Raw genomic sequence first — 24321 nt, 5'->3', positions numbered from 1 at the left:
GAGCTGGCAGTTTGTTATTATAATACAGTCTTACAGGTACTGACAGTGCGTTCCTATAGTACTGTTATACAGGAGCTAACAGTGTGTTCCTATAGTGCAGCCTTACAGGAGCCGATAGTGCATTCATAGCTTACAATCTTACAGGAGCTGGCAGTGTGATCCTGTAGTACAGTCTTACAGGTACTGACACCGTGTTCCTATAGTAACCTTAAAGGTACTGACAGCGTGTTCCTATAATAATCTTACAGGTACTGACAGTGTATGACTATAGTACAATCTCAAAACTCTTTCGGCAGTGAGTACATCTAAGCTAGCTTCCCACTGACCTCTTCTTGACCTCTATCCAATTATATCTGGAGTCAGTTGGAGGAAGAGAAATTGCTGACATTTGTCAGTGGAAAGTGTTCACAACACTGACAACTAGTCAAGCTAAGCACATCAACAAAATGTCAAAATATCTTGTACTATCCTATTATATTCTGATTCTATTAAATTGTATCAGAAGGAATTACAACACTCCTTCTCAAACAGCCACTTTCCAACCAAACTTTGCTTAGCAGATAAATATGTGGCACATCGGTGGTGACATTTGTTTAGAGTGCACTCCACAATGTTAGACAACAGTGGTGTTGGCGCAGAGTCAATTCAAAGCTGAATTAAATTAATTTTCTTCTATAAGGCATTTATTTCATTTTATTCACAAGCCAATGACGCATCAAATGTGGCAGCATTTCACTGAAAGCCAGGCTGCTTCTGCAGACTTCAAACAATCTTTTATTTGGCTAGGTCAACATGATGGATAATTAGAACGTCCTGCTAATATCACAAGTCTGCTCAGACAGTGACTTTCCACCATGGGTTAGATTTTAGCAACACTGTGTCAACAGATCTTACCACATTCCTTATTCACAGCCCAACTAATCCAAAATAATTTATGTTTAGGTTCTTCACAGGCACAGGAGCTGTGCCATAAAGCTGAATAATCTACCAGCCAAAACTCAAACACTGTGAACCTTCACTATTAATATTTACAAATATAGAATATTGCAACAAATCTAATCTGTATTGAAGGTGATTGCGGATATTACTCACACTCACCGGTTAGAACACTGTTAAATACTGTTGTCACATCAGAGCCCAAGAACATTGTCACTCACCTGCTTTCCCTGTGTGTGACTCACACCCAGGACAGCCAGAGTTTTAAATTAAACAGGAAGCTCGAGTGGCTTTGCCATTACCTCTGACCTTCTGGATCGACTGCTGAAATGAAATCCTGCTCTGAGATGTAGTGGAATGTTTCTCTCTGAAAGGGTGCAAGGGTCTCACTTGACAGGAGACAGGGCATCTGCTGAAACTAGTAATGGGGACAAAGTGAGATCAGTCCAGGTGTTGGACTGGGTCAGGTTGGGATGTGGTGAACCAATCAATAGTCTATCAGATATCACAGATGTCATCATAGAATTCTTACAACGCAGAAGGAGACCATTTGGCCATCGAGGCTACACCAACCACAATCCCACCGAGGCTCTATCCTCATGTATTTATCCTGCTAGTCCCCCTGACACTAAGGGGCAATCCACCTAATGAACATACCTTTGGATTGTGGGAGGAAACCAAAGCACCCAGGGGAAACACACTCTACAACAGGGAGAATGTGTAAACTCCACACAGACAGTGACCCAAGCTGCAAACCGAACTTGGGTCCCTGGCACTCAGATTCCACACGAGTGGCTACTGGGAGAAAAGGAAACTCAAGAGAGGGAACCTTACTCTACAAAAGGATGTAGCTGTCTTGGCATTTTGACACTGGAGAATAAGACACAGTAAAAAGTCTGACAACACCAGGTTTTAGTCCAACCTATTTATTTGATAATATACTCGCAAGCTTTCGAGGGGTTACCCTCTTCGTCAGGTGAATGGAGAGTTCTGGCCTCAGACAGAGTATATAAAGCACAGACAGTTTAGAGATTACTGATTAAAATGCGAATCCCCACACCCAACAGCAGGTTGGGTGTGGGGATTCGCATTTTAATCAGTAATCTCTAAACTGTCTGTGCTTTATATGCTCTGTCTGAGGCCAGAACTCTCCATTCACCTGACGAAGAGGGTAACCCCTCGAAAGCTTGCGAGTATATTATCAAATAAATAGGTTGGACTAAAACCTGGTGTTGTCAGACTTTTTACTGTGTTTACGCCAGTCCAACGCCGGCATACCCGCATCATGAATAAGACACATTCAGCTCACAGCTTCACTTGCACAAATAAACTATCAGAGTTACACAGATTTACAGCATGGAAACAAGCCCTTCGGCCCAACTTGTCCATGCCACCCTTTTCTTTTAAACCCCAAAGCTAGTCCCAATTGCATGCATTTGGCCCATATCCCTCTATACCCATCTTACCCATGTAATGTCTAAGTGCTTTTTAAAAGACAAAATTGTACCCGCCTCTACTACTTGTTTCAGACACTCACCACTCTCTTTGTGAAAAAAATTGCCCCTCTGGACACTTTTATATCTCTCCCCTCTCACCTTAAACCTATGCCCTCTAGTTTTAGACTCCCCTACCTTTGGGAAAAGATATTGACTATCTTGCTGATCTGTGCCCCTCATTATTTTATAGACCTCTATAAGATCCCCGCTCAGCCTTCTACAGTCCAGAGAGAAAAAGTCCCAGTCTGTCTAGCCTCTCCTTATAACTCAAACCATCAAGTCCCGGTAGCATCCTAGTAAATCTTTTCTGCACTCTTTCTAGTTTAATAATATCCTTTCTATAATAGGGTGACCAGTACTGCACACAGTATTCCAAGTGTGGCCTTAGCAACGTCTTGCACAACTTCAACAGGACGTCCCAACTCCTGTATTCAATGTCCTGACCAATGAAACCAAGCACGCCGAATGCTTTCTTCACCACTCTGTCCACCTGTGACTCCACTTTTAAGAAGTTATGAACATGTACCCCTAGATGTCTTTGTTCTGTAACTCTCCCCGGTGCCCTACCATTAACTGAGTAAGTCCTGCCCTGGTTCAATCTACCAAAATGCATCACCTCGCATTTATCTAAATTAAACTCCATCTGTCATGCGTCAGCCCATTGGTCCAATTGATCAAGATCCCGATGCAATTTGAGATAACCTTTCTCACTGTGCACCATGCCACCAATCTTGGCAACATTACTAACCATGCCTCCTATATTCTCATGCAAATCATTAATATAAATGCCAAGTAACAGGGGGCCCAGCACTGATCCCTGAGGCACCCCACTGGTCACAGGCCTGCAGTTTGAAAAACAACACTCTACAACCACCTTCTGGCTTCTGTCATCAAGCCAATTTTGTCTCCATTTAGCTACCTCATCCTGGATCCCGTGAGATGCAATATCCTACCATGTGGTATCTTGTCAAAGGCCTTGCTAAAGTCTATGTAGACAACATCAACCGCACAGCCCTCATCTACCTTCTTGGTTATCCCTTCAAAAAACTCAATCAAATTGTGATACATAATTTTCCACTCACAAAGCTATGCTGACTGTCCCTAATTAGTCTAAAAGCCTGTAGATCCTGTCTCTCAAAATACCTTCCAACAACTTACTCACCACCAGAGAAAAAAAACAAACTCAACATTTTATTGTACCCTTACTCCAGAATGCCATGCCCCTGTATTTCCTGCAGTAGTCTTAAACTTCAATTTCTGCTGTTTCATCTTCTGGTGTCTCTCACTCTTTTCAGCAAATCTATTCACTGGAGAGCACCTCTCTCTGAGCCTTTGCTCTGTTCTGTTGGATTGCTGGCAGTGACTATAGCTTGCTCCATACTGTGGCAACTGGATTAGTTATCATGATGAGAATGTTTTCAGATTTCCCTTAGGCTGGCCCTAATGCTATCTCAGAGACATAGGGACCTCCTCTGTGGTTAGTATGGCTGGCCCTTCTGATTTGTTACATTTATCATTAGTGATTTGGTTAGTACAGACATCATACAAATAGACATAGTATCAAGGTCAGGTAACTATAGGGCTTCAGCAAGCAAGCTAAAGCTTGTGCGTGTGAAAAGTGAAAAAGGGCCTTTGTCTCTTAACTAAATTGTTTAACATTCAAAGTGCTTTGGCCAATGGTTGGATTTACATTTGTGATTTCCCTTAGCATAAATTCTTGTTTTGAGCATTTCTTCTGTTCAGAGACCCTGAGTAAACACAACACTCTGCACTGACACAGCAACTTCTAATATAACCTCTTCAGTGTAGAAAACAGTTCATCTGCTTCACAGAAATGGAGTGGCAGACAGACAAAATATTTGGGTGGGAGACTAAAGGCTCAGTCAGCTGTCAGTTTTAAGGAACATCTTAAAGGAGGAGACACAGGGAAAGTGTAGGGAGGAGGGTTGCAGAGCTATAAGAGATTACAGAGATAGAGAGGAGCACAGCCATAAAGATTAAAACACAAGGACAGAAATTTTAAATTTGAGACATTGGTATATCATGGAAACAACGCATTCTAAGATTCCAAAGAGAAACATTAGGTAGGCTACAAGTACAAAATAACTTCACGCTGTTATTTGTACAATCCTTATATAATAAAGTCTAAACTGGACATTGTACACTTACAGCTGTGTCAATGAGAGAGAGAGGGGGAAAACTGGACATTGTACACTTACAACTGTATGAGAGGTGGAGGGAGAACTGGACATTGTATACTTATAGCTGTGTGAGAGAGAGAGAACTGGACATTGTACACTTGGCTGTGCGTGTGTGAAAGAGGGGGAACATTGCATATTTGCAGCTGAGAGAGGGAGGAGTGGACATGGTACGCTTACAGCTTGTGTGTGAGTAGTGAGGGAACTGGACATTGTACATTTACAGCTGTGTGAGAGAGAGAACTGGACATTGTACACTTACAACTATGTGCAGGAACTGGATATTGTATACTTACAGCTGTGTATTTGAAAATTGAATATTATATACTTAAACCTGTGTTTGAACAGATACAATTACCACTTTTGTGAATAACAGTAGTTCAGTAAAGGCCTGCACTTAGCACTCTGTTTAATTGTTGATATTCCAAACACAATTAATGTGTGCAGATGACAACAAACAGGGAAAAAATTCCACACCAGAGACATCCTCCACAGCTGCAGTAAGTTTAAAATAAATAAGATTTCGAAGCGTTAGGGAGAGACAAGATTGAGAGTGCTGCAATTGCTGATCAGTTGATCCTTCCACTGCTTTGAAACAAAATCTCATTTTGTGGACATTCAAACAAGGTCTCTTCCGAGTCCACAGCAAGACAATGTACACTGAACCGTGCACCTGACACACACATCAGTCAATCTGAATTCCAACTGATTTCATTTAGATTTTTAAATATCTGCCTTTTCAAGATCAAATCATTCTTCATCGGCATTTCAAAAATTTAATGACTCCTACTTTGAATCGCACTGTTCATAATCCTGATACTTTGATGAGAGTTACAATTAAATCTCTCCAATGTTCGAGTGAACCAGTTACTCAGCATGTCAGACACACACAATGCACATGGTTCAGACACAGCTGGATCAGGCTGCTGTGCAATTTCTTATGTAGCAGAAACATTACAATAGATCCATCCCCTGGAATCAGAGCCAATTTCATCTGCAGACCCAATTCACACAGTCACTATCTTGGCAGCTGCCTAACTCACATATTCAACAGCTAGTCAAGTCTGGACACTGTACACTTGACCAACATCCTGACGTAATACACAGAGTGATAACTGACCCCCAAAGATACAGTAAATTCTACACAAAACTGAACACTAACGCTGAACGCCACCAGGGTAAAGACGGTTTAAAGAGTGACTCCCAATCCCAACACCTGGCCTCAGCTTCAGTATTTCAGTCTGGTAAATAACTGCAGCAACAAGCCATACTCACTGTGCCCCAGAACACCACCATAATGCATAGTAGCCCGTACATCATTGTAATACACAGTACCCCCCCCACCATACACCAGCGTAACGCACAGTACCCCCCGGACACCAGCGTAACGCACAGTACCGCCCCCCCACCCCCTCCCCCGGACACCAGCGTAATGCACAGTACCCCCCCCCGGACACCAGCGTAATGCACAGTACCCCCCCCGGACACCAGCGTAATGCACAGTACCGCCCCCCCACCCCCTCCCCCAGACACCAGCGTAACGCACAGTACCCCCCGGACACCAGCGTAACGCACAGTACCCCCCGGACACCACCGTAACGCACAGTGCCCCTGGACACCAGCGTAACGCGCAACGTCCCCGGACATCAGCGTAACGCACAACATGCCCGTACACCACCGTAACGCACAACATCCCCGTACACCACCGTAACGCACAACATCCCCGTACACCACCGTAACGCACAACATCCCCAGACACCACCGTAACGCACAACATCCCCGTACACCACCGTAACGCACAACATCCCCGGACACCACCGTAACGCACAACATCCCCGTACACCACCGTAACGCACAACATCCCCGTACACCACCGTAACGCACAACATCCCCGGACACCACCGTAACGCACAACATCCCCGTACACCACCGTAACGCACAACATCCCCAGACACCACCGTAACGCACAACATCCCCAGACACCACCGTAACGCACAACATCCCCAGACACCACCGTAACGCACAACATCCCCGTACACCACCGTAACGCACAACATCCCCGGACACCACCGTAACGCACAACATCCCCGGACACCACCGTAACGCACAACATCCCCGTACACCACCGTAACGCACAACATCCCCGTACACCACCATAACGCACAACATCCCCAGACACCACCGTAACGCACAACATCCCCGTACACCACCGTAACGCACAACATCCCCAGACACCACCGTAACGCACAACATCCCCGTACACCACCGTAACGCACAACATCCCCGTACACCACCATAACGCACAACATCCCCAGACACCACCGTAACGCACAACATCCCCGTACACCACCGTAACGCACAACATCCCCAGACACCACCATAACGCACAACATCCCCAGACACCACCGTAACGCACAACATCCCCAGACACCACCGTAACGCACAACATCCCCAGACACCACCATAACGCACAACATCCCCGGACACCACCGTAACGCACAACATCCCCAGACACCACCGTAACGCACAACATCCCCAGACACCACCGTAACGCACAACATCCCCAGACACCACCGTAACGCACAACATCCCCAGACACCACCGTAACGCACAACATCCCCAGACACCACCGTAACGCACAACATCCCCAGACACCACCGTAACGCACAACATCCCCGTACACCACCGTAACGCACAACATCCCCGTACACCACCGTAACGCACAACATCCCCGTACACCACCGTAACGCACAACATCCCCGTACACCACCGTAACGCACAACATCCCCAGACACCACCGTAACGCACAACATCCCCGTACACCACCGTAACGCACAACATCCCCAGACACCACCGTAACGCACAACATCCCCAGACACCACCGTAACGCACAACATCCCCAGACACCACCGTAACGCACAACATCCCCGTACACCACCGTAACGCACAACATCCCCGTACACCACCGTAATGCACTGTGCTGATTGATGCTGTGAATGTTTGCGGTTTGGGAGGTATTGAACCTGGTAAAATGAGGTGACCCAGAGTCGACTATATCTTTCAGCAATGGTTAAGGTACTTCTTTATGAGATTCAAAATAATCCATGTGTGACTGCCCTGTCAATTGCTGTGAATAAAACTGTCAAAGGTGCCCAAACATCCCTGATGTATGTAATTTTCTATTTTATAGGCATTCGCGGTAACATCAAAGCTGTTTCTTTTATTCATACACTCCCTTCATCCAGCGCACTGGCTCAGGACTATAATTTGTGGGATGCTGTGGGGTGAATACAGTATTTGCAACATTTTAAATATCATTCACTTATACCGCGCAGCATGCAGCTAAACCTTTAGTACAGATCGATGATTGAACGTCCAAAATAAGTCACCAGCTGATTAATTTCTGCCCATGGAGATGGCAGTGTCTTAACCAGCTCCTTTTGAATGAGACAGATTATAGTATCAGTCTCGCTGGCTTGTCACAGCTGTGTCAACGCTGATAACCAGCAGCTCAGCACACTGCAAAACACAAGGGCAGGGGGGGGTCACTCTGAGGGGTGAGCACCCTGAGGTGGGGGGGGAATGGTGCAGTGGGCAGAGCACCCCAAGGAGGACAGGAGTGGTTTGGGGGAGGGAAGCAGGGAGCACCGTGGGGGGTGGGGGAGATAAACAGCAAATCCACTGGTTTAATGGCAGCTGCTGCAAACAGCACTTAGTTGTGGAGACGGAGCTGGAATTGATTCATGCTGCAATTCATCAGTCTGCTTCCTTTCCAAAATGAAACAAAACAATTAAATCTCCTGCGTATCAAACTGGCAGTGGGTGTGGGAGCCACTGGGGTAAGGAGGCCAAACTCCCTGGTTTGTGTTTGGTTTAATTGGTTAGCCAATTTCAGGCAACGAGAGGCCTCATCAGGGCAACTGCCATCCGCATAGGAAGAGGCTGTGGGCATCACATTGCAGGTGGAAGCTGTTGTTCCCTCAGATAGTCACAGCTCACTGTTCAGGTGGCACAGGCAAAACAAGTGACTGGATTCCCTATTCACATCAAAGCTAATAAATTGACCATTGTTTTTAAATTGGAAATTTCAAGACCATCGATTAGGAATTTTGTCTGGCAGAACAGAGTCAGCCTAAACTCGATTTCTACCCTCCTTCTTTCTCAGTCAGAGGACTGTAGGTTCAAGTCTCACACACAGGCACCCTGCCAGGCATGGCTGAGATCCCCTTCCCGAGTCACAGGGTTTCTGCTTCAACCTCCCCCACTCCAGAGTGTGAACACATGATTGAAGGAAACACCTCAGTATAGTAATGAGGGAGTGCTTCACTATCTTTTGGATGATGTTAAACAGAAGATCAGTCTCCTATCAAGGTGAAATATAGTAAGAAGTCTCACAACATCAGGTTTGTGCCAAAACAATCTCTGCAAGACTTGCCACACCATCGACATGGATGCCATCAACTCACATGAGAACACCATCCACCAGGTACACGGTATATACACTTGCAACTCGGCCAATGTTGTCTACCTGATAGGCTACACGAAAGGATGTCCTGAGCCATGATACATTGGGGAGACCAAGCAGACGCTACGACCATAGATAAATGAACACCGCTTGACAATCACCAAACAAGACTGTTCTCTTCCTGTTGGGGAATACTTCAGTGGTCACGGGCATTCAGCCTCCAACCTTTGGGTAAGCATTCTCCAAGGCAGTCTTCATGACACACGACAGCGCAGAGTCGCTGAGCAGAGACAGATTGCCAAGAACTGCATACCAGGAAGGCCTCAACTGGGATCTTGGGTTCATGTCACACTATTTGTAACCCCCAGGACTTGCCTGGGCTTGCAAAATCTCACTAACTGTCCTGGCTGGAGACAATACACATCTCTTTAACCTGTGCTCAACCCTCTCTCCACTCACACTATCTGTACCTTTAAGACTCGATTACCTGTAAAGACTCGCATTCCAATTCCAACCATTATTTTGCAAATTGAGTTTGTGTCTTTACAAGCCCTGTTTGTGATTAGAACTCCCACTCACCCGATGAAGGGGCAGTGCTCTGAAAGCTAGTGGCTTTTGCTACCAAATAAACCTGATGGACTTTAACATGGTGTTGTGAGACTTCTTATTGTGTTTACCCCAGTCCAACGCCGTCATCTCCACATCAAGGTGAAATATCTCACAATTCTGGAAAATTCCCCAGCAACCGGTCACCAGAACAAGGTTCAGCCTGTCACCACTCTTCTTGCAGTTCTTGATGAGTTTAAATGGATGTTGTATTTACCTCTGTGGTGATTGTGCTACAAGGTGATTCCTTTTAGTAAAGCACGTTGTGACATTCCCCAAGACTTGTTTCAGAGCTGGGATGTCAGTCTCTCTGTGAAAACAGCTTTGGTGGGAACATTTCAGACTGCTGCTGCTTTTTCTCAGTGAGGATCTAAGCTCACTGGCATTGTCTAAACAGGACCAGGAAATTCTAATCACACTGTTTTCAATCTCCAATCTCAGACTGAATCACTTTGGCCAGATGTTTCGGCAAAGTAAATATGATTCTCAGTTTAATTGCAGAGCTCTGAGCTGCCAGCTCGCACAGCTGGCTGCCAGCTCCCAACACCTTCTGCAGAGTACCTGCTGTTTAAGATTATCAAACATCCCCATGTTAGTCAGTGGATTCACTCATGGCCATTGTGTTTGTGAACCCTTTTCAGCTTTCTGTGTCATTAGATGTACAGGGGATCCGAGTGAGACCAGGTTCAGCCACAAGTTGTGGTCATGAGACAGTGTGCTGGATGAAGGGAGCGTGGGAATAGAAGAAACAGCTTTAATGCTACAGCGAATGTCTATGAAACAGAAGATTACATACTCCAGGGACGTTTGGGTACCTTTGATAGCTTTATTCAGGGCAGAACAGCCACACATACCACGCAGTTACAATGTTTTGGACCTGATAAAGAGGTACCTTAGCTATTGCTGAAAGATACAGTGGTCTCTAGGTCACCCCATTTTACCAGGTTCAATACCTCCCAAACCACAAACATTCACAGCATCGAGAGACTTCTACAGCAGCAGTGAGATTGGGTTTTTAACAGGGTTATGGGGCACTGTCATTCTGAACTTGGTAAACTTCAGTACAAGCAGCAGTCCCACAGGGACAGAGGGCAGGTCATCAGAACAACCAGAATTTCTTCACAAGGGATAAACATAGAAACTTGAAGGAGTAGGCCATTGGGCCCCCTGAGCCTGTTTCACCATTCATTCCGACCATGGCTGATCATCAAATTCAATATCCTGATCCCTCCCTCCCCCCGCCCCATATCCCTTGCTCCCTTTAGTCCCGAGAGCTATATCTAATTTCTTCTTGAAATCACACAACGTTTTGGTCTCAACTGCCTTCTGTGGTCGTGAATTTCACATTTTCATCACTCTCTGGGTGAAGAAATTTCTCCTCACCTCAGTCCTAAAAGATTTACCCCTTAAAATTTACAGGAACAGAACTGTCTATTTACACAGGACTTTTTAATGCAGGATTTTTATTTGATTTATTACTGTCACACGTATGAACATAGTTAAAAGTATTGTTCCCTGCATGCTATATAGATAAAACATACCATTCATAGAGAAGGAAACAAAAACTGCAAAATGTAGCGTTACAGCCACAGCTAAGGTGTAGAGAAAGATCAACTTAACGTGAGGTAAGTCCATTCAAAAGTCTTGATGTGGAGATGCCAGCGTTGGACTGGAGTAAACACAGTAAAAACCTGGTGTTGTGAGATTTACCATTCAAAAGTCTGACAGCAGCAGGGAAGAAGCTGTTCTTGAGTCAGTTGGTATGTGGCCTTAGACTTTTGTACCTTTTTCCCGAGGGGAGAAGTTGGAACAGAGAATGTCCAGGGTGCACGGGGTCCTTGATTATGCTGGCTGCTTTGCCAAGGCAGCAGGAAGTGTAGACAAAGTCAGTGGGTGGGAGGCTGGTTTGTGTGATGGACTGGACTACGTTTATAGTTTCTTGCAGTTTTGGGCAGAGCAGGAGCCACACCAAGCTGTGACATAACTAGAAAGAATACTTTCTATGGTGCATCTGTAAAAGTTGGTGAGAGTCGTAGCTGACATGCCACATGTTCTTAGTCTTCTGGGAAAGTAGAGATGTTGGTGACACACAGCACAGAGGAATACGTTAGAACAAAGTAAGACGCTGAACCACACGAGGAGATGTTAGACCAGATAATCAAAGCTTAATCAGAGACAGCATCTTGAAGGAGAGTGAGTGAGATGGAGAGCTGTAATGAGGGAATTCCAGAGCTTTGAGCTGAGACAGGTGAAGGCATAGCCACCAATAGTGGGGCAATGAAAATTGCGGATGGGCAGGAAGTTAGACGTTTCAGGATGGCAGGGGGTGGGGGGGGCGGTGTTAAAGGGACTTCCAGAGTTCGGATGGCTATATACAACAGCCGTCTCCTCACTCCAGACGCTGTGTATAACAGCCGTCTCGTCACTCCAGACGCTGTGTACAAGCATCTCCTGGCTCCAGACACCGTGTACAACAGATGTCTTCTCACTCCAGATGCTGCGTACAATAGCTGTCACCTCATTCCAGACACTGTGCACAAGCATCCCCTGACTCCAGACGCTGTGTACAACAGCCACCTCCTCACTCCAGACGCCGTGTGCAACAGCCGTCTCCTCACTCCAGACGCCGTGTGCAACAGCCGTCTCATCACTCCAGACGCCGTGTGCAACAGCCGTCTCATCACTCCAGACGCCGTGTGCAACAGCCGTCTCATCACTCCAGACGCCGTGTGCAACAGCCGTCTCATCACTCCAGACGCCGTGTGCAACAGCCGTCTCATCACTCCAGACGCCGTGTGCAACAGCCGTCTCATCACTCCAGACGCCGTGTGCAACAGCCGTCTCATCACTCCAGACGCCGTGTGCAACAGCCGTCTCATCACTCCAGACGCCGTGTGCAACAGCCGTCTCATCACTCCAGACGCCGTGTGCAACAGCCGTCTCATCACTCCAGACGCTGTGTGCAACAGCCGTCTCATCACTCCAGACGCTGTGTGCAACAGCCGTCTCATCACTCCAGAAGTGTACATTTGAAGGCCAGAGCAAATGCATGGATGCTGAGGACATTGTGATGATCCTCACAGTGACAGTGACAGCACTGCCAAGGTACAGGGAACAGTGTGAAAGCAGCACTGAATGTCAGGCTGGGCTCACAAATAAAGCAAACACTTGCCAACCTGAGCAGATATGATTAAATCACTGAACATGCTGCTTCCACAATTGCCTTCGCAATCTCAATGTTTTCCTATTAGTTAACATTCACTGTTTCCCCTCACAGGCTACTTTGGCCAGCAATTGGGCTATCCATCACGGTATACAGTTGGACAGAGCAATGGCTTATCTCAGCCCAGTGTTCACTGACATTAAACTTCAACCCACCCTCAACAGAGACCCAATTTCCCAACCAGAACCTCACACACACGGTACAAAGGTCAGCTCCCCTCCCTCACACACACGGTACACAGGACAGCCTCCCCCACGCGCACACGGTACACAGGACAGCTTCCCCGCGCGCACACGGTACACAGGACAGCTCCCCCGCGCGCGCACACGGTACACAGGACAGCTCCCCCGCGCGCGCGCACGGTACACAGGACAGCTCCCCCGCGCGCGCACACGGTACACAGAACAGCTCCCCCGCGCGCGCACACGGTACACAGGACAGCTCCCCCGCGCGCGCACACGGTACACAGGACAGCTCCCCCGCGCGCGCACACGGTACACAGGACAGCTCCCCCGCGCGCGCACACGGTACACAGGACAGCTCCCCCGCGCGCGCACACGGTACACAGGACAGCTCCCCCGCGCGCGCACACGGTACACAGGACAGCTCCCCCGCGCGCGCACACGGTACACAGGACAGCTCCCCCGCGCGCGCACACGGTACACAGGACAGCTCCCCCGCGCGCGCACACGGTACACAGGACAGCTCCCCCGCGCGCGCACACGGTACACAGGACAGCTCCCCCGCGCGCGCACACGGTACACAGGACAGCTCCCCCGCGCGCGCACACGGTACACAGGACAGCTCCCCCGCGCGCGCACACGGTACACAGGACAGCTCCCCCGCGCGCGCACACGGTACACAGGACAGCTCCCCCGCGCGCGCACACGGTACACAGGACAGCTCCCCCGCGCGCGCACACGGTACACAGGACAGCTCCCCCGCGCGCGCACACGGTACACAGGACAGCTCCCCCGCGCGCGCACACGTTACACAGGACAGCTCCCTCGCGCGCGCACACGGTACACAGGACAGCTCCCCCGCGCGCGCACACGGTACACAGGACAGCTCCCCCGCGCGCGCACACGGTACACAGGACAGCTCCCCCGCGCGCGCACACGGTACACAGGACAGCTCCCCCGCGCGCGCACACGGTACACAGGACAGCTCCCCCGCGCGCGCACACGGTACACAGGACAGCTCCCCCGCGCGCGCGCACGGCACACAGGACAGCTCCCCCGCGCGCGCACACGGCACACAGGACAGCTCCCCCGCGCGCGCACACGGCACACAGGACAGCTCCCCCGCGCGCACACACGGTACACAGGACAGCTCCCCCGCGTGCACACACGGTACACAGGACAGCTCCCCCGCGTGCACACACGGTACACAGGACAGCTCCCCCCCTCACACACACGGTACACAGGACAGCTCCCCCCCTCACACACACGGTACACAGGACAGCTCCCCCACACACACACGGTACACAGGACAGCTCCCCCCTCACACACACGGTACACAGGACAGCTCCCCCGCACACACGGTACACAGGACAGCTCCCCCTCACACACACGGTACACAGGACAGCTCCCCCTCACACACACGGTACACAGGACAGCTCCCCCTCACACACACGGTACACAGGACATTTCCCCCTCACACACACGGTACACAGGACAACTCCCCCTCACACACACGGTACACAGGACAACTCCCCCTCACACACACGGTACACAGGACAGCTCCCCCTCACACACACGGTACACAGGACAGCTCCCCCTCAAACACACGGTACACAGGACAGCTCCCCCTCACACACACAGTACACAGGACAGCTCCCCCTCACACAACAGATGTCACCCCAATCCAGACACTGTGTACAAGCATCCCCTGCCTCCAGACGCTTCGTACAACAGCCGTCTCCTCACTCCAGACGCTGTGTACAACAGGCATCTACACACTCCAGAAGTGTACATTTGAAGGCCAGAGCAAATGCAGGGACATTGTGATGATCCTCCCTGTGACAGTGACAGCACTGTACACAGGGCAACAGACCCTCACACATGGTGTATATGGAGCCAATGAGTTATTGTTGTGTCTGATCAGATCAAACTCTGAAGGGGCTTTCCGTGCTGAGTAACTTTGTGAACTTGCTGACTGTTGGTATGGGCACAGAAGGAGACAGACACAACAGCCGTTTTTTTAGGACCCTACACATCACTAGGTATCGATCAGACAAAAATCTGGTCAAGAAGTAGTTAGCCCAGTGTCACTGACCTGTACCCAGTTTGAATGGGTTTCTCCAAGTTCATCATCTCTATCCTGCAGCTCTGACACCAGACTTCAGCATCCTTCCCACACTTAACCAGTACCAAGTTATACAGTAAAACCAGTCAACTAGCATTTAACTCTGTGAAAGTCCATCAGTTATTTCAGTTAGACTGGTTGTGTCTCAAATAATTCCCAGTGGATGCCATGGACTAGTTAGAGTTGGAAGAATCAGAGTCTTCATCCACTTAATAGAATTCAACAGGTGATATTAGTTTCAGTGGCAGTTAAACTAGTTAGTTGAATACACCAGCCATCAGCCTGCTGTACAGTAAACCTTCAATGTTTATACTAGTTACCAAGTTATGTTAAGAGTTCACTATTATTAACTAGTTATACTAACTCACACCTTCGCCAGGTATTTCAATTATTTGGGTAGTAGTTGATAGCACTGGCTGGTTATGCTAGTTATGTCAGTGATGGTAGTTAGCAGCTAGTTAGGTGCTAGTTACCCACCTGCCTGCACCGTGTCGCTCAGGTCCAGGCCGGCCGCGCTCCGGGGCAGTTCCTTCAGTTTGCGGCCGCTCAGGCAGAGCAGCCCGGAGCCCGCGGCCTCCACCAGGGCCCGTTCCAGGGAGCGGGCGAGCGGCGCAGCCCCCGGCCCGGAGCCCGCCCCCATCCCCGGGCCAACATCTACCGCGGGGCCGCAGGCCGCTCCCGGGCCCGGACCTTCCGCCATTCACACCCGCTTCACCTCAGAGCAGCCCCGCCGAGCCGCCGCCTCTCATTCCCTGCTGCGAACCGCCCGGGAGACACAAGGCAACTGAGGCGGAAACCAGGAGCCGGCGGAGCGGCGGCGGAGCCTGCCGGAGAGCAGCGGTACTGCAGGCGGCAGGACGGAGCGAGACTGACACCCGCTGGAGCGAGTGTGTAACTGCAGGCGGCGGAGTGCATCCAGACTGACACCCACTGGGGGGAAGTGGGTAACTGCAGGCGGCGGAGTGAAACCAGACTGACACCCACTGGGGGGGGGTAGCGAGTAACTGCAGGCGGCAGGATGGAACGAGACTGACACCCACTGGGGGGAGTAAGCAACTGCAGGCGGTGCAGTGGAGTGAGACTGACACCCAGTGGGAGGAGAGTGTAGCTGCAGGCGGCAGGCTGGAGAAAGACTGATACCCACTGGGGGAGTGTGTAACGATGTGGAGATGCCGGCGTTGGACTCGGGTAAACACAGTAAGAAGTTTCACAACACCAGATTAAAGTCCAATCAGTTTATTTGATAGTAAACCCACAAGCTTTCGGAAACCCTGTTCCTTCATCAGGTGTGAGAACTTTCCACACACCTGATGAAGGAACAGCGTTTCCGAAAGCTTGTGGGTTTACTATCAAATAAACTGGTTAGACTTTAACCTGGTGCTGTGAGACTTCTCACGTAGGGTATAACTGCAGGTGGAGGGGTGGAGAGAGACTGTCATCCACTGGGAGAAGTGTGTAACTGCAGGTGGTGGGGAGCGATTGATTGACAGCCGGGGGGGAGGGGGAGCGGCTAACAGCAGGCGACAGGAACGAGTCTGACACCCACCGGCCGGAGTGCGTAACTGCAGGTGGCGGAGAGGAGTGAGACTGACACCAATTGGTGGGAGAGTGTAATTGCGGGTGCAGAGTTTTTTTAAATTTTTATTTATTCGTGTCACAAGTAGGCTTACATCAACATTGCAATGAAGTTACTCTGGGGCATGTTCGGGTACACTGATGGAGATTTTAGTATGAGCAATGCACCTAACCAGCATGTTTTTTGGACTGTGGGAGGAAGCCGGAGTACCCAGAGGAAACCCATGCAGACACGGGGACGGTGGGGGGGGTCTTTTGGGTCGTTCTTTCGGGTCAAACCAAGTAAAAAAACTCAAATTACATTCGGACAAAGAAAAAGGGGGCGGTTCCCCACCACACAGACATGGGGAGAACTTGCAGACTCCACACAGACAGTGACCCGAGGCGGGAATCGAACCCGGGTCCCTGATGCTATGAGGCAACAGTGCTAATGGAATGGAGAGACCGACACCCACTGGGGGGAGAGTGTAACTGCAGGTGCGAGATTGGGAAAATACTGACATCTACTGGGGGCATCATGTAACTGCATGGGCACAGGTACAGATTCACTCCCACTGGAGGGGTAGGATGGCTCATCTGGAAAGGATTTGAACTCATTTGAACCTCGTTGGGAACATGCTGAGCGAGGAATCAGAGGAAGCCTTATTACAACCCATCTGCCAGTTCTTCAAGCAACCTCTAGCCCATGCCCAGCAGGGTCTGTGGAGTGTGTTTATTTGTAATTTTGAGATGTATTTGTCTTCCTGACTGTAAGAAAGAGGATGTATTTATAGAATCATAGAATCCCTATAGTACAGAAGGAGCCATTCAGCCCATTGAGTCTGCACTGACCACAATCCCACCCAGGTCCTATCCCCATATCCCCACTCTCTTAATCCCCTTGACATTAAGGGGCAATTTAGCATGGTCAATCAACCTAACCCCCACATCTTTAGTGTGGGGGGAAACTGGAGCATCCAGAATAAACTCACCCAGACACGGGGAGAATGTGCAAACTCCACACAGACAGTGACCCGAGGCCAGAATTGAACCCGGGTCCCTGGCAGCATTGCTAACTACTGCGTCACTGTGCTGCCCCACAGTGGCCCAGTGACACAATGGATTTGTAAGCTAATAGTAACACATCACTAGTGGTTAAAGTGTTCATGAGCTTGGCTGTGCAAAGTTAATCTAAATTATTCTAATGTAGTGAATTGAAAGCACACAGGATCACAGCACTTCTCCCATCAAAATGACACTGATTATAGACCATAATCTCAGATCCCATCTTAGTACTTAGTCTAGAACAAAAGTTTGTGCTCCTAGCCCCTTCCTGATATATTGGATGTCAACAGAAGGAGTGTGCTGGGAGAGAGATAAGAATGTAGTAGCAAGCATGAGGGCAACAAACATCCAGCAATTTCTTTCACATGAATGTAATCCAAAAGTCTGACCACAGAGTAACCAAGCAAAGGATTGCAGTGTGTGCGTTTGTGTCTCGGAAAGGAAGTGGGAGGGAAATATCCCAACCACACAAGATGGGCTGAAATGACTCCCCTATTCCACATCTGACCAGAACAAGGGGTTTTGCCAATTTTTAAGGATGATCGAAGTTCAATGTCTGTTTAACCATTCACATGCTGATTGCGAAATCTTTTTTCACTTTAACGCTGGTTTGTTTCTGAGCTAAAAACCCACCCATCTACAAATATAAAGACACCTTAAAAGTGGGAACCAACATCCTGACTTTGCAACACATATGCTACACGCATCTACAATTATACAGTAAGGGGTTATTGTTCATCAAATTAAAATTCAAATGCAAACTATTTATGAGTGAGTCTTTCACTGTTATTCAAGGCAGCAGCAAAATTTTCCCGAGATGATCTTGAAATTGATGTAAACTGTAATTTCTGGAGACAGTCTCTTTTTTTTAAACCGAAACCAATCAACATTAATAGGGAAAAGATACTCAGCAAACTATTGACACTGGGGGCAGAAATGTTCCCCAGGCCTGATAGTCTATCTCCTAGGGTATTAAAGGAAGTGGAGGCAGAGACAGTGGATCCATTGGTTATAATATTCCAAAACTCCAATGGAAATGAAAGGTTCAAATGGATTGGAAAAATGCTAATGTTACACCCTTATTCAAAAAGGGAGGCAAAATGTGGGAAATTACCCATTAGTTTAACATTTGTTGTTGGGAAAGTGTTAGAATCAATTATCAAGGAAGCACTATCAGGACATTTAGAAAGACAAAACACCATCCATCAGAGCTAGCTTGGTTTTATAAAAGGTAAATCATGTTTGACTCATTTACTAGAGTTCTCTGAGGATGTAACAAGTAAAGTGGATACTGGGGATCGTGTCAATGTAGCATTTCTGGATTTCCGGGAGGCATTTGATGAGTTGCCACACAAATGGTTAATTCACAAGGTTAGATTATATGGGATTAGGAATAATTTATTTACTTGGATTGGTGATTGGCTGATGGACAGAAGACAGAGTCGAGATAAATGTTCTTTTTTCAGGATGGCAAGAAGTAACTAGTGGGATGCCACGGGGTTGAGTCCTTGGGCCTCAGCTATTTACAATCTATATTAATGACTTGGATACAGAAGTCTCAATAGCCAAATTTGACACAAAAATAGGCAGGACACTAAGTTGCAATGAGGAAATAAGAACCTTACAAATGGATATAGATAGGAGAGTGGGCCAAAATATGGCAGATGGAATTTAACATGGATAAGTGTGAGGTCATGCATTTTGGTCTGAAAAATGGGAAAGGACTTGCTATCTAAATGGGGAGAGATTTCGGAGTGCTCCAGTGCAGAAGGATCTGGGTGTCATAGTTCATGAGTCACAGAAAACTGGTATACAGATACAGCAGATAATAAAGAAAACAAATGGAATGTTGGCATTTAGAGCTAAAGAAATAGAATATAAGGTAAGGAAGTATTGTTGCAACTGTTCAAGACATTGGTGAGACCACATCTAGAGTATTGTGCATAATTTTGGTCCCCTTATTTGAGAAAAGATTTAGTGGCATTGGAGGCAATTCAGAGGAGGTTCACTAGATTGATTCCAGAGATGAGGGGTTTGTCATATGAAGACAGATTAAACAGTTTAGGCTGATACTCTCTGGAATTTTGAAGAATGAGGGGAGATCAAATTGAGGTATTCAAGATGGTAGAAGGTATGGATAAGGTTTTCATGGAGTAGATGCTTCTGCTGGTGGGGCATTCTAGGTTGAGGGGTCATCGTCTTAGGATAAGGGATAGCAAATTTAAAACAGAGTTGAGGAGAAACTACTTCTCCCAAAGCGTTGTGAATCTGTGGAATTTGCTACCCCAAAGTGCAGTGGATGCTGGGACAGTGAGTAAATTTAAGGAGAAGTTAGACAGATTTTTAATTGGTAATGGGTTGAAGGGTTATGGGGAAAAGGCAGGAACTGGAGATGAGGAACATATCAGCCATGATCGAATGGCGGAGTGGATTGATGGGCTGATTGGCCTCATTCTGCTCCTGTATCTTATGAATTTCTGAACTATCCTTTCCAAAAGCCAATGATTTTTGCACCTGATGTTTCTTTCATTTGAAAATCCTTTATCTCTGTGCTGGATTTCAAACTGTCAGAGGGATAGGTCTTGAACTTGAGAGAGAGAGAAAGAAGAGAAAAATGGTGTTACTGCCGCATTTGCAAAATTCTTCCAAACTCCTGTTTAGTAGCTTGAGTGTTGTGATAAAAGACAATTAAAATGGTTATTCCAATCACATGACCTCCTCTCCATAATGATTTCCAAAGGTAATTGATTAGCTGATAGCTGTTGTTTTATTGTCTCAGTGAATAGAAACTGCAATATCCCAGTGATTGACTGAGCCCAGCTTATCTGTGCCACCCACTGTGTCCAGCTCATATTTGTTCAAATCTTTGTTAGCTTTGTGTGGTTGTGTCTGAGGTCAGCAGTTTTCCTTGTTGAACTCCATCACATTGAACCAGACCTCTCCCTGAGACACTAAACAACTGTACAACATGGTATCAGTAACAGAGAGTGGGCAGACAGGTTTATTATCTCACCTGAAAGAGATGAGGCAACCTTGTGTAAGCTGTGCCCAGCATACCTTCTAATTTTATCTTTTATTCTCATTCTATGCTTCTAAAATTTCAAACCAGCCTCCCATCCATTGACTTTGTCTACACTTCCCGCTGCCTTGGCAAAGCAGCCAACATAATTAAGGACCCCACGCACCCCGCACATCCTCTCTTCCACTTCTTTGGTTGGGAAAAATGTACAAAAGTCTGAGGTCACGTACCAAACGACTGAACAACAGCTTCTTCTCTGCTGCTGTCAGGCTTTTGAATGGACTTACCTTGCATTAAGTTGATCTTTCTCTACACCCTAGCTATAACTGTAACACTACATTCTGCACTGTGTCATTTCCTTCTCTATAAATGGTATGCTTTGTCTGTATAGCAGACAAGAAAAAATACTTTTCACTGTATTCTAATATATGTAACAATAATAAATCAAATATCTGTTTGTATTTATTATGCCTGCACTGGGAAATAAACAATTTGTTTATTTTCCAGTGCTAGTCAAAAACACGTTCTAAGCCGCAAGATCATTTCTAAATTTTCTTTCACTGCCTCCCACCCAAGGATCCTGCCCTCAACTCACTGACCTCTGGCTCACCCCCGAGCAATACCATTAGATGTGTTCAGCGTAAAAAGAGGGAATCAAAAGATTTTTCTTCAAGGGCTGTGCGGAATGGGTCAGTGTTTTAAGGTTGATTGTGCAGAGCTCAAAGCTGTGAAAGCGGCTGTTGTACCACAGGATGGTGGTGAGTTACACAAATTACCCACTCACATGCAATGAGGAATCTATATTCAGGAAGTACAGGTTTAACCGAAAACTCCAGTTGGCCGATTAGCCTTGAGTGACGTAATAGTGTCGAGTTTCAGTCCTGACTGTCGGACTGAAGCTGGAGTTAAAACGTAAACCGTGTCGTTCATTATCCGATTGATACCCCTTCAGATTTACCATCTGGGACTAAAGGGACCGCGTTTCAGAGGTAAGAATTCAGATCTTCCTTAAACATTGAATTAAGCGAGTCTGTGCTGACTGTGTTCTGACCATTTGCAGATATTAAGCAATTGCTGTTGCTGTTGACCTGTAGCTCTGTAAGTGAGTGAGTTCTGCCCACACCAGTGGCAGATCTCACTAAGATCATCGAATCATTGAATCCCTGTAGTGCAAAGGAGACCATTCGGTCCATCGAGCCTGGACCAACAACAATCCCACCTGGACTCTATCCCCATAACCCCACACATTTACCCTGCTAGTCCCCCTGACATTTAGGGGCAATTTAGCATTGTCAATCAACCTAACCTGCACATCTTTGGACCGTGGGAGGAAACTGGGGCAACCGGAGGAAACCCACGCAGACATGGGGGGAATGTGCAAACACAAGCCGGGAATGGAATCTGAGTAAAAGATGGTAAGAGAAGTAGAATTTGTTTCATAGTGAGTCTCTGTGGACCTTGAGTCAGTGGCATTTTGCACCATAAATATCATTTGGTGGTTTCCATCAGTGAATAGTTTCACAGTGCCTGGGATTTACACAATGTCAGAAAGAATCTCCATCACACAAACATGGTTTGGGTATTTCTTTTACTATCAGAGAATACTTGGGGAAATTTCACTTTTTCAATATGTCACTCGAAAGCTGAATCCTATCTGTAGCTGGAGTGCAGTAACACTGAGTTAAAAAGACAGTGACCAGGATCTCTGTCCTGCGAGAGGTGAGGGAAGAAGCAGGTAGGCTAGAGAATTTGGTAGGTTGGCATCAGGGTTGCTGCCCGCTGCCTTGGCAACTCCACTGGAAGTAGCCTCTTGATGAGAAGGCCCCATTGTTGACTTTCCTGCCCATTCTCCCTGAAGTGACCAATTAACAACTATTTGAGGGTCTGTTCCCCCCTCAGCTGCAATCTGCCCAGTTCCAGGCCGGCATGCCAACATGTAGCTGAGAGGACTGGTAAAACTATGGGGGCTGTGTGTTAGCTGGAGTGCGGAGGTGATCTACAATAATATTCCCTTGCTTCAGGCCTCATTAGAGCCCCCCAAAGCGTTTACCTTTCTCCTGGGTCACCCCATAATCCTGGGGAGGTGCTGTTCTAGTGCAACCACAGCCTTTTCTGCATTGATGCCAAGTGCCAGGGCCACCAGCTTCTGATTGGCTGACAGCACTTGGCAGGCAGCAGGTGGGACGTCACCTTCCAGGGTCCTCAGTCTGGAGGAAGGTCCATTTAAGCTGTCCACTTAACTGCCTGATGGGCAGAATATACGTGAGCCTTCCTCCTCAGAGTCAACATGGGTGTCTCACCAGTTTTTCAGGCAGCGAGTAAGGCACCTGCCGAGCATGGAAGATTCCACCTGCAGGTTCAAATCCCACTCCAGAGGTTTGAGAACAAAATCCAAGCTTTCACTTCAGCGTAGTATACAGGAATTATCTGCATTGTTGGACAGGCATTCTTTCAGATAAATCACTAAACTGAGTCAACTCTCTCACTTTTTCTTCATTCGGGGAACATGGACATCGCTGGCTGGACCAGCATTTTCTGCCGATCCCTAGTCACCCTTTAGAAGGTGGTGGTGAGCTACCTTCTTGAAACGCTGCAGTCCACATAATGTGGGTTGACCCACAATACCGTTAAGGAGGTAGACAGAGACAATCCCATGGTGCCATTTTGAAGACAGTAAGAAGTCTCACAACAACAGCTTAAAGTCCAACAGGTTTACTTGATAGCAAAAGCCACTAGCTTTCGGGGCTCTGCCCCTTCGTCAGGTGAGTGGGGAGTTCTGATCACAAACAGGGCATATAAAGGCACACACTCAGTTTACAGAATACTGATTGGAATGCGAGTCTTTACAGCTAATCAAGTCTTAAAGGTGCAGACAATGTGAGTGGGTCATGACGAAGGGTCAGAGGCCTGAAAGCTAGTGGTGTTTGTTACCAAATAAACCTGTTGGACTTTAACCTGGTGTTGTGAGACTTCTTACTGTGTTTATCCCAGTCCAACGCCGGCATCTCCACGCCATTTTGAAGAGCAGGGGAATACTCACTAGTACCAGATGTGTTACCATGACTACTACATAACTGATGACCTAACCAAGCTACGGTGTGAGTTACTGTGTCGATCCTCGATGCAGCACATGATATGGTCCTCCTCAGAGGATTCAAGATGTCTTTGTCAGTGACTTGTTGCTGAGGTGGACCTACAGGTAAGGAACAAGTAGGACAAAGGCTCTGAAATCCTGAGCAATAGTAGATGACCAGCATCATAACGCCCCTTCATGTAGTCAAACTATGTGACGCTGCTTGTCTCAGAAGTTTGTGAAGTGGTCCAAGTAACAGAGGCCCTGTTACAGAGGCCAATGGCCTCAAATTCTCCCAGTTACTGTACTTGCTGCTCCAGATCAGAGAGATTCCCCTCCTGGTTTCTCTTCCTTCCCTTACATTGCGCACTACCTTATC

The 24321-nt window shown here is 47.6% G+C and overlaps 1 protein-coding gene across 4 annotated transcripts in view; it reads right to left on the bottom strand.

The window, feature by feature from the left end:
• lrch1 (leucine-rich repeats and calponin homology (CH) domain containing 1) overlaps positions 1-15988 on the bottom strand; it is a 154776-nt gene extending 138788 nt beyond the window's left edge. For 2 of the 4 annotated variants that reach the window (XR_013888698.1, XR_013888699.1), the window contains exon 1: positions 15709-15988. Coding sequence is in view for 2 of the 4 variants with exons in the window: in XM_080204214.1 (XP_080060340.1) it covers positions 15709-15931 (223 nt within the window). In the remaining 2 variants the exon portion in view is untranslated. The remainder of the gene's footprint in view (positions 1-15708) is intronic. The other 2 variants (XM_080204214.1, XM_080204215.1) reach the window with 1 other exon arrangement.
• Between the last annotated feature and the right edge of the window lie 8333 nt (positions 15989-24321).

The sequence above is a fragment of the Carcharhinus amblyrhynchos genome, chromosome 15, assembly GCF_965287045.1.
Source record: "Carcharhinus amblyrhynchos chromosome 15, sCarAmb.v2.hapA, whole genome shotgun sequence".
Lineage (NCBI taxonomy): Eukaryota > Metazoa > Chordata > Chondrichthyes > Carcharhiniformes > Carcharhinidae > Carcharhinus > Carcharhinus amblyrhynchos.
Note: the sequence above shows the minus strand (reverse complement) of the source record. Positions and strands in the feature narration are given on the sequence as shown.